The following is a 12,119-nucleotide window of genomic DNA, read 5'->3' as shown; positions in this document are numbered from 1 at the left end:
TAAGGTGGAACTTGAATACAAAATTGTATCTAGCAAACGAACAACCCATCCATCTCAACCTAACAGGAATGCAGAGACAAAAATGAAAAAAAAAAAAAAAGGATAAACATGAAGGGAAAAAAAAGACAAAAGGGGACCGGAAGGATTCAAGGTCTACTAAATAAGACAGTAAGAAAAAAAAAGACAGCAAAAAAATCATGGATTGCCATAAAAAAACGGACTTTCATGTCATTAATTAGAAAATAAAATCCTTAAAACAGAAATTCACATCCCCTCCACACCCAAACATGGACACTCTTCTAAACACTAACCAGTCTAACTTAACCTATTATGCCAAAACTTACCACTATGAAAATAATATTGATATTAGAGAGCGCACACACACACACACACACACACACACACACACACACACACACACACACACACACACACACAGCGACTCTTCCGAACACTACACATTCAATTTAACCCAGACCAACCTAACTAAAACTTCCTATGTGTAAAGATCCCGCCTAACTAAAACTTCCTATGTGATAGGACCCCGCCCCACCTCTCCACACACACACACACACACACACACACACACACACACACACACACACACACACACACACACACACACACACACAAATAAATAAATAAAAAACAAGGACAGTAATACGAACAAAGACGATAAGCGACGAATTGTAAGGCGGGACATTATTGAACCGCTCGTGGCTTGGCGTCGCGGGAGATTAAACGCCATATATTGAACGTCTCCAAGCGGATTGATTTAATGATATATAACTAGGTGAGGCTTGGTGGATTCTAATGACAAGAAATTCGAGTTAGCCTTTCCCAGCCTAAGCTTACATCACTAATGAACAGGTGGAATCAACAACAAAGGCAATGCCCAATGGACAGCTGCACAACTTGCGGCTAAACAGTGTTCCTGCAGCTTAATTTGACCCTGTTGCCACGTAATGGTCTTGAGCAGCGAACACGCATGCACGCACACAAACAGACACACACACACACACACACACACACACACACACACACACACACTCTCTCTCTCTCTCTCTCTGCATTTATCTTATTATTATTATTATTATTATTATTATTATTATTATTATTTACAATCTGAATAAGATGCTTCATAATGGTAGTTGGCAGCCACAATTATTTTTCTACGCTTCTTATACTTGGTGAATTAACTCAAAGTTTATTCAACCTTACCACAAATATGTTGTCTAAATAACAGCGGCCAGTAAACTCTTCCTTCATATTTATTCTCTTCTTATTCTTTTGTACAATTTCTTTCTCCTCCGCCATTACTTTCAGTACTCTGTTCGTTTTCTTTTCACATATAATCTTGTATGATATCTTGAGCCACACTCTCTTTCTACCATCTCTTTACTATCCTTTATCATTCATTCTTCACCGTCCATCCCTTTGTTTTATTGCTATGTACATTATTTTTTTCGTCCCCTTACCCACTTCTTTTCCTCCATTTCCTGCCAGTGACGGGCAGAAGGAGACACGCTTGAATGACTGAAAGCGGCGCTTTGAGAAGCCGAGCAAAAAACAAGAAGTAATCCCCTTTAATTACCCAGAGAGAGAGAGAGAGAGAGAGAGAGAGAGAGAGAGAGAGAGTCCAGTCAACCCCAGTCTACTCCAGTCCAACCCAGCTTAGCCCATCTCGTCATCAGTCAAGGCTGGAATAAGTTAATCTATACTCCAAATAAGGTACTTATTCCCAAGAAATATGTACCTTATATGGTTTTCAATGAAGTAACCAAGTCACTCTCACATCACTTGCTTCAAACTGGCGTCACCCGCTTCCCCCATTAGCCAGATGGACGGGGTGTGGGGAGACTAAGGATGGAGGAGAGTTTGAGTCCAATGTACATAAGTTATTACCGTTATTTAAGCGATATTTTTCCTCCTGAGGGTTCCAGCGACTCAAACGGTAGTAACTCATTTTTCTTCATCCTTCTCTGGGGGCCGCAGGACATGGGTGAGTAGGTGATGAGCATGATTTCCCCTGATGAATGTGTGTGTGTGTGTGTGTGTGTGTGTGTGTGTGTGTGTGTGTGTGTGTGTGTGTGTGTGTGTGTGTGTGTGTGTGTGTGTGTGTGTGTGTGTGTGTGTGTGTGTGTGCCCAGAGCCACTGTCAGACAAACATAAACAAGAGTGCCTCCACAACACATTATTTACAAAACAAAATCAAAGGAGCAGCACCACAACATGGGTACGTGCGCCCATTTAACATTACCCACTGCATCTCCTGCCCCTCCTGTCCCCCCATCCCCTATCATGGGTTTCCACGCAGTGACACCAGCACCAGTACCTGCGAACAACAGTAAATGCTACCACTGCTCACCCTTCTACTATAACTTTATTTTATTTATTAATTTTTTTTTGTAGATGTCATGGTTAAGTTATGATAGGTTCTCATATGTGATACAACTAAAAAAACAAATACTGCCACTCATCCTTCTCCTACTACAACTATAATTTTTATACTTGGTAAGGTTAGGTTAGATTTTGAGGTGATAAAATTGAACAACATATACTGTTACTCTTCATCCTTCTTCAATTACAATTATCTATCTACAAAGAGTGTGAATATTGATGTTTTTTATCAGATTTCATACAGCTGGAACAACAAATACAAACTCTCCTCAGTCTCTTATTACAACCAAATGTTTCCTACAGGCTCTGCGAATAATGGCGTTTTTTTTTTTTTTTTTTAGCGGTGAGTCTGTAAATCTTTATCTTTGTGATGCTAGTAACTGAAAACCAGACCTCAGAAAGTCCTTCACACGTTAAGCACAAAGAACATTTTAATGAACATTCATAGATATAGCACTTCCTACTCACACGTCGCTCAAGAAACAGGAACCATAAATAAAAGATTAATCTAAACATATATGTGCATATTTTTGTACGATTTCAATTTATATTTATGATTGAATATTCCAAAAAAAAATTGTTCCTGACATTTCTTTCAACACTTCCACCATTGGTCATTTGTTTTCCTGTAATTATAGTCCAGATATATTTGATAATCAGTGCAATGGAACAGTGAAATTATCATATCAGTGCATGTTATCTATTTGAATATTACTGATAAAAATAATAATGTTGCGAGAAGCTTCGTAAACATGCAGTGATGCTCATGGCTGGTAAATAAAACTATGAAATTCTTTTACGTATCATTATCATATTTATTAAGGCGCAAAATATCAGGTTGATTCGCTGCGGGGTCTGACGGGGATATACATTTGTGGTTACGTTTAAGACAGTGTTTATATACTTAGACTACCTGCAAATATTTGTTCCTCTCTAACACACACACACACACACACACACACACACACACACACACACACACACACCTATTTATAAAAACAGATTCCGACAGATTCCGAGGATAATCAAATTAGTTGCTGTTATGTTCAAGACAATGTTAATAAACTTAGAATACATGTAACTATTTCTCCTTCTTTCCCTCATACACTCATCAAATAAAAAAGAAGAAAAAAAAAAAAAAGGCCATCAAGGTACTCAAATTAATCGCTGGAGATTCAACGTTCAAGTAATCTCAAAATTTAATTCATTTAAAGCTTGAAAATATCTTAAAGACACTATGCCCAAAAAACCCCTAAATCACTGTTCTTTGTCCTGTGAAATTGTCTCCGTAAAACACAAGAAAAGAAACCAAAATTACCGACCAGTAAGCTAGTGAGGAGGAAAACCACACACACACACACACACACACACACACACACACACACACACGGAGAAGCAGGAAGCAAGTCAAAATTCCGCACATGTAACATCGGAAACTGACCATTACCATTATTTTAGACACCATATTCTTGCAAATATTACAAGACGAACAAAAAGAAAACTAAGCACTTACTCCCGCAGGCAAGCAAAGAAAAGAAGCAAATCAAGACTCCTCATATGTAACATCGAACCATCGAACACTGCATGACCATTACCAATATTTTCAGACACTATCATTTACTGTAATCACAGAAAGCAGAGAAATATCTCCCACATACTCGCAGAAGCTCACTCAAAACCATGTTTCTTCGCTCCCAAACCTCCAATACTCACGATTCAGTATTGTATTACTTCTGTTAATCATCACAAACTCCTATTTACTGCTCCATGGCCTTCCTCTATTACGCTGGTAGGTTATCAAGCTATTATTTCTATTACATGCTTATACCTATTACTGAAGGTGGTAATTTATTGATGGATATAGAAGGAGGGGAGGTGATGGAGCGTGTGAGGGTGCGGTGAGATTCTAAGGTGCAGAGGAAGCAACACTCACGAGGTGTGGTGAGAACAGGGATAGTGTTTTGACGAGTGAGGATGGGAGGTGGTCGGATGTGGTTCATTGTGTGTGTGTGTGTGTGTGTGTGTGTGTGTGTGTGTGTGTGTGTGTGTGTGTGTGTGTGTGTGTGTGTGTGTGTGTGTGTGTGTGTGTGTTTCACATGCAGGTAAGTTTACACGTCAGTCTTAGTCACTCAACTTCCTTCCCTTGACGTGTGCTGGAAGGGATGAGTTTTCCCTATTTTTATTTTCCCCTTTTACGAATTGTCTTTCTTCTCTTCGGTCTTCCTTTCCCAACACCCTCGAGTCATGCACACAAAAGGCGCTCCGTTCACTAAACTCTAGCTCGTATGATTCCTGAGCATTCTCGCGCTCTCCTTCCATCACCAGCAAACTAATAATCAAGTTTAGCTGCCACTTGCAAGGTGTGTTTTTAGTTAATTGTAGTGTTGATAATGCCCCTTATTGCTCGCTACTAAAGTAGGGAGTATCTCTTATCAGGAACTCTTACGTTTGGTGTGGAAACTTTACACCAATTGCCTCCTGACGTGCGCGGCGGCTTGTCCTGTAATTAAATCTATTTTTGGATTTTTCTTTCATGTTACGGATCTTCGTCTACGCAACATAATCAACCTCGTGAATGGCTTGTTTTGGTACCGGGATAATTAGTATCTGTGTCAATTATACCTCCACATGAAGCCATTTCCTACCGCTTTTTACTACTCCCTCTAGGTTTGTCTCACGCATTCCCCAGCGCCAGGAAGATCCTCAGGAAGAAGAGTACGTCAGGGACACTCCGGCGGTGAACCCGACACACTCGCCTTTTATTAATCACTATTATTCATATCGTTGAAATACTGCTGCGGCCAGCAAGTGTTGTGTAGGCGGCGGCTGGCATGCTCGCTTTCGATCAAAACAAGCGACTCGAATGAATGTTGATGAGAGGAGAAAAAAAGTGTAATGATAATATGAGAGGTTCTTCACTTGAGCACATAATTGGGGAAGAGCAATTCCTCGGCTAATTCAGAAGTCTAGGCTGCTTTATAATGATTCAGAGAAGTGTTAACTGAGGACTGTTAACTAACTTTCAATCCTCGCAAAATACGGTGAAGTGTATGATAACACCTTGCGGGTTTCTTTGTAGCCACTCGGAAGATGCTCAAGAACCGTCCGCTTATCGCACCATTTTAGTTATTGAATATAAAAGCAAATGATAGTACGCGTCGTAGCAACTTGTTCCCGGCGCTGCTTCCTGCCCCAGCGTCACTCAAGACCCGCCACCGGTAGTGAGGCTTCGGCTGTGATCCATTGCCGCTCCTTCGTCACCATCAACTACCGACTTCCTCCTTTCTTTTAAGACAATCTGTATCTGTTCCTGTAGCACTGTTTACCTCCTCAGATCTGATTTAGTTAGTAGCCGCCCCTTCCCCTGTCATCGCTGTCCACTTAGCACCTGCTACCTGCCTGTATTTGGCCAAGCCCTGCTGGTGGTGGTCACTGTTCGCAGTGAAACTAATCACCGGCGGGAGCGATAATTACAAATCGCTTACACTCCAAATCGCGTGACGGGCCGTCGGGTTGGCCGATTGTCTTGAAGTTTATCGGCGCCTGAGTGGCTCACCATCACTCACCGCCTCGTCTTCGTGTTTATCACTTCCTTCGAGTAAGTCTCACTCGCATCCTGATTTAGTGTTGTGCCGAGCCCGGAGTGGTGTGCGGGTACAACCTTCACCACTTTGTGCTTCTTTTTTTTCTTGATTTTTTTTCTTTATTCACATTTTTTTTTGTTCATAAGGATTTCAAAACGTAATAGATTAGTTTATTTTTCTTTCTTTGTATTCCATGATCTTTTGTTTCTACTTAACTGGTAGTTGTTGACATGAAAATACATTTTAATAACATACCGGTCTCTCTCTCTCTCTCTCTCTCTCTCTCTCTCTCTCTCTCTCTCTCTCTCTCTCTCTCTCTCTCTCTCTCTCTCTCTCTCTCTCTCTCTCTTTGTACCTACCATGAGTGAGGAAAGCCTGACGTGACTGAAGGCTGCCTCTGGAAGTTGTAGGCTGCTGCGGCGGCGGCGTGAGCGTGGGCGTGCGAATAGGCGTCGGGCTGGATGGGCGGGAAGGCTGCGGCGCTCATGCCGTACCCCAACATGGCGGTGTCTAGTCCGTGCAGCGACATCAACTGCTCCCGCGAGCCGTACCAGTCGGCCATCTTGACCCAAAGACTAAGGTTGGCGTGATTTTCTGACCAGCGATCGCCACTTGAACTTCGGCAGGGATTAACTATTTCCTACTGGCTCTTTAGTGAATGCTACTCTCACACTCCCTGGCGGCCTCGACCCGCCGCCTGCTGCTCGGCGTGGTGCGGTGGCGGGCTCCGAGTCACAGATTCCGCTTGGGACACTGCCTTAGGATACCGGGCCGACTCACGAAGCTACTGTGGCACAGCTCGGCCTGGGAAGAGCCACGCAGAGAAGCAGGAGGAAGATACACAGAGGGATGAGGTGAAGTGGATAAGTCTCTGCCGCAGTGGACGCTTCAGTGTCGGCTTTCAGGTTAATCACTAGAGCGAGTAATCTTCTTCCGGTGAATGTGGTGGCTGGGAATCCTCAAAGGCAATGCTCCAGATTACTTTGATTTACTAAAATGGGACAAGGCAGAGCGCGACGGTGTGACTCCGTACTCACGAACTCATATACAGACGCACTCACACACACATACACACACACACACGCACATGCACACACACACACACACACACACGCACCAAAACACACGCACTCACATACATACGCACTCACACGCACACCTGTCAGGCCTTCAGGAAGCAGCACGGGCAGGCGGCAGGTGAGCGCAGAGGGAGTGCAAAAGTAAATAAATGACTCGAATCACTTTTATGACAGGATCATTTCCTCAGACTTGTCTCAGTGTTTCTGGGGTGCAATATGTTTATGGTCGCGCTGCTTGTGTGACGCCCGGCGGGTGGGCGTAGGTTCCACCCTCCATCAGTGACGATGCCAGCGCTGCTGAATGGCGATCAGGACGGGACCACTTCAGAATAGGCCTTTTCAGGGGCTTTGAACTCCTGTAGAACGATGGAACGCAAGCCAGTTGAGTATAATATGAAAATACAGCACTGTGTCTTGATGAAATGGCGACGGGGTCACCCTGATACTGTCACTTAGATCTGGGATCACAAGTGGATACTCGAAGGGTCACAGACGCAGGAAAAACACTGCAAGGCGGGCGGAGAGAACACGACACCGGTCACTGTGAGGATCACAAGGCGTCTACACTCACTGGGGGGAGGCAAGGCCACGGTTACAAGGTTGCCTCAGTTCACCACGGTCAGCACCAGACTGAGCGTGACCAAGTGTGTCCTGACAGCACGTGTTGGGCACGGAGCAGTTGGTGGGCGTGCCCGGTCAGGTGCCGTGCGTGGCGGACGTGGTGGGCGCGTGGCCGGCGTGCGTGATGCTCGTCACTGTCACAGGGTGTCGCCGCCAGTATTCCAGGCGGGTGTGGGACGTGACCTGTGGGCGGGCGAGTGTCACGTGTGTTGAGTGCCGTGTGAGGACTGACAAGCAGTGCGCGGCTCCTCGTGGCACAGGGGCGGAGCCGCCAAGACGGGACGCAGCGGTGGGCGGCGGAGTGGGCGTCTGAAGCGCCGCACCGGACTGCTAACAAGCGGGGCGGCTCAGAGACATGGAGGCTGGACGGTGAGCGAAGCGCCCCGTGACACGACTGGCAAATAAGTGAGGATGAGCGAGGGGCAGGGCGGCGAAGGGCGGGGGGAGGTGCGGGGGGCGGGGCAGATCGGGGCGGGGCTCCTACCAGCCACACAACACACTCAGCTACACAGGGGGAGGGGCGTCGCCCCCACCGCCGCGACTCACAACAAAGTCAGTGGGAGCCTGTAGCCCTGGGCCTCTCTCTCTACGAGTCTCGAGGTGAGTTGGTTTTACCGGCGGCAGGGTTCCTTAAACTTCTGATCCTCAGTGTTAACAGGAAAAGCCTCCACCTCACTAGGCGGCAGGGAGGGGGTCAGGAGGGAAAGAGAGTAGAGCCCAGGAAGAGGAGAGAGAGGAAGAGGGGGAGGAGCTTGGCCAGGGGGCGGAGCCAGGGGCGCCGACGGCCACCACATCGCCGCGCACCGCCGCCACCCATTCTAATTGTTGCCTCACACGCTTTTACAGGATTTAACCACTGGTGGGAAGGCAGTGAGATGTTCACTTGCTTACTGTAATGCCTTCTGGGGCTCGATCTTCACATTGGGGAGAGGTTGGTTCTTCTTCTGCTGCTGCTACTGTACTGCCAACTACCAGACCAGAAAACTCAATCTTCTCACATCGGCCTTTCTCGCTGCATTATTCTCTTCTCTTTAAAAACTTGCACGGCACGGAGAACATCCTTATGCACACACACACACACACACACACACACACACACACACACACACACACACACACACACACACACACACACACTAGTACAGGGAGTACAATATTGAGAACATAGAAGATTATGAACAACACAGTAGTCCCTGTTTAGAGTGGAGGTAAAGCGGAAGCCACACTGCCACCTGGAAAGCGGCATCCTGCCTAACCCTGAACCTTTCTCTCTGTCACCCACGGCGTCTCCCCACAGCAGGTCCTTCTCCTGCAGTAGAGCGTCCTTGCGGCACGACCTCAGGAAACACGTTACGCATTCGCGGTGGTTGAGAATTAACAACAAATATGTTACATTTGGTTCTCACCAATAAATTGCTAACCCTCTGCCCTTTGCACCTGCCACGCCCTCACATCTGACGCACGCCATGGTGTAAAAAAAGACAGAAACCGGGTTTGAATAAGAATGTAGGAAAAAAAAAAAAACATATACCTGAGAGTTCACACCAATAAGAGGGCGACGAGAGCTACGTATTTATATCTTTTTCTAGACCAATCAACAACTTCGAAACTTGTCGTCTCGTCCAATCAACGGATGTTCATCGCACACCGGCAGCCAATCACGTGCTTCGTTGGGTAAGTTTCTGTCTCACTCCCCCGTCCCCTAACCATCACTAAAACTGTCTCCCTGAACAAAAAAAACTCGTTTATTTTTTTCAGCACCATGTAAATATTTTCACTGAACAACTAGTCTGTAATACTAATGGAAAGTTTATGTCAAGATGACTCATGTTTTGAGAAACAAGTTCTCAGTGGATTTGGTTGTAGTACTTGGTTGGTTGAGAGTTATTAGCGTCAGGATTTTGCATAACTACTAGGTGTATCTTTACTTATGCAATAACTGGAAGGAATAGACGTAAGAGAGTTCAGATAAAGCACTAAATTGTCCAAATGACCTTGGTTTCTTTCCTAAATTTAATCATACTATAAAACTTACTTTTGCTCAGTGATTCCCAGAGGACAAGGAAAAATTCTAAAGTTCTTTGCCATTAACCTTCTTATAGTCCATTAATTTCTTCATTATCAAACTTTAATGACTCCCGCTCTAGCAGACCACTGAGGAAAACCGTATTGCTTATAAGTGCTGAACATAGCCTTCACTTTGACTGTGTGTGTGTGTGTGTGTGTGTGTGTGTGTGTGTGTGTGTGTGTGTGTGTGTGTGTGTGTGTGTGTGTGTGTAATTCACCTCGGTCGTCTGCTGGTCACCCAGCCATCCCTCTCCATTACGGAGCGAACTCAGAACTCACAGATCGATCTTCGGGTACGACTGAGACCACAACACACACTCCACACACCGGCAAAGCGAGGCCACAACCTGCTAGGTGAACAGGGGCTACACATTAAGAGGCTTGCCTATTTGCCTAGCCGCTTACCGGGACTCGAACCCAGACCTTCTCGGTTGTGAGCTGAGCGTGCTAACCACTACACTACGCAGTGTGATTGTGATACATTGTGATACACCAGACATATCCTATCAGTTTAAATCCTCTTTTTTTTTTTATTTATACCATGTGAGCTTTTTCACGGGAATTTATGAACTATATATAGCTATAGCTGTGTGTGTGTGTGTGTGTGTGTGTGTGTGTGTGTGTGTGTGTGTGTGTGTGTGTGTGTGTGTGTGTGTGTGTGTGTGTGTGTGTGTGTGTGTGTGTGTTTATAGAAAACACAAGTGACAATACATTCTTATTTGAACCCTCTTTTTTCTCTCCGTATAATTAAGATCTTTTCCTCCTCTTCCTCCTCGTCCTCCTCCTTCATCAACTACAGTCCATCATAACAAAGCCAGTGCCCTCTTCCCTCTCTCTCTCTGCCACAAACAATCATGATTGAAGAAAACAGCAAACTGGGGAGAAGAGGAGGGGGAGGAGGAGGAAGAGAAGGAGACAGATGGAGAAGTGAAGGTAATGAAGATGAGTAATACGGAAACCTTCCCTCCCTTATTCCCTTCCCTTCCCTTCCTCTTTTCCCTTCCTCAACATTTGGCTCAATTTTGGGGCAAGAGTCGGAAAGATCAACACAGAACCTTCCCATTGATAACGTCACGTCCTCTAGTCGGGACGTGACCGCCTTTTCCCTCCTCTCTCCATCCTCCTCTTCCCCCTACCCTGCTACTTCTACTCCTACCCTCTCCCCTTCCTTCCCCCAGACACCGCCACCTTTCCCTTTATCCCATGTCCGTTTATGCCTTTCTCTCTCTCTCTCTCTCTCTCTCTCTCTCTCTCTCTCTCTCTCTCTCTCTCTTTCTCTCGAACCCTATTTTTTACTCAGTTCTCATCTTTCTTTTTATTACCATTCACTTCCTCTCTTCCTTCCTTTTCTACCTACGCACGTTCATTTAATCAATTTTCCATCACATCTTTATTCGTTATCCCAGTTACCATGCATTTCTACATTCGTTGCTCCATTTCAACGACTTCATTAGCCTTTTTTCCCCTTTTCTCTCCCTACTGTGTCTTTCGTTCCCTCTCCTTTACCCTCCGGCCTGCTGCCCGTCACCAAGGCCAGGGGACAAAAAAAGGCGAGTGTGGTGGCTGTGTTTCTCTCCACTAAGCTCGAGAGGGTCTAGTTCTCTGTTCTTAAATACTTGGTCCCCGTGACATCCTGACAAGACTACGATTTTAGCCGCAGAGAGAGAGAGAGAGAGAGAGAGAGAGAGAGAGAGAGAGAGAGAGAGAGAGAGAGAGAGAGAGAGAGAGAGAGAGAGAGAGAGAGAGAGAGAGAGATAATATCATATATGTTAAATACTCATACTATACATCAAAGAAAAAAAGGAAAAGAACAATGAAATCAAGGAGAGAGATGGATAAAGATACAGTACCGGATTAATAAAGCATGTCATTTTATGGAAACTGAACGTCTTGGTGCACCTTTACGAGAAGCTACCGGGAAAAATTTTTGAAACGGGCACTCCTGAGGGGCATAAAACACCATTAGAGGACACTTTACTGGACGCTCTTTCCTCCTCATCCCCACGCCTTGAATATCTTCCCTTTAACTGGCTGCAGGAAACACAAGCTGCGTCAAGTAAGTGATCCGAGTAAACAAGACCTGTAAAGCCACTCTTGTACTGGTACTGAAAGGAAAATGCGCCACTATGAGCACAAATAATCACGGTCCACTGGTGCCTCGAGGTGTGCAAGGACAGGTGGAAGAGATATGAGATAAGATTTGGATACTTAGATACTTTTGGTTAAGGTCAGAATCTGGACTCTTTTCCCTGACCGTCTCGATAACTGAGGACATACGGGAAGCTGCAGGTATCATCAGTGGATCTAAATGACTGTGTAAAACATGCCTACCTATATCAATTCATCTAGGATTTGGGTGGAAAGAAAA

The 12,119-nt window shown here is 45.2% G+C and overlaps 1 protein-coding gene across 15 annotated transcripts in view; it reads right to left on the bottom strand.

The window, feature by feature from the left end:
* LOC123508978 (protein trachealess-like) overlaps positions 1-12,119 on the bottom strand; it is a 586,870-nt gene that overhangs the window by 94,255 nt on the left and 480,496 nt on the right. For 2 of the 15 annotated variants that reach the window (XM_045263071.1, XM_045263077.1), the window contains exon 1: positions 6,344-8,099. The exons of 12 other annotated variants lie outside the window; for them this stretch is intronic. In XM_045263071.1, coding sequence (XP_045119006.1) covers positions 6,344-6,546 — 203 coding nt within the window. In that variant the 5' untranslated portion in view covers positions 6,547-8,099. Of the gene's footprint in view, positions 1-6,343; positions 8,100-12,119 lie in introns of those variants that run through there. One more of the 15 variants, XM_045263074.1, reaches the window with a different exon arrangement.

This window comes from Portunus trituberculatus, chromosome 25 (genome assembly GCF_017591435.1).
Source record: "Portunus trituberculatus isolate SZX2019 chromosome 25, ASM1759143v1, whole genome shotgun sequence".
NCBI lineage: Eukaryota > Metazoa > Arthropoda > Malacostraca > Decapoda > Portunidae > Portunus > Portunus trituberculatus.
Note: the sequence above shows the minus strand (reverse complement) of the source record. Positions and strands in the feature narration are given on the sequence as shown.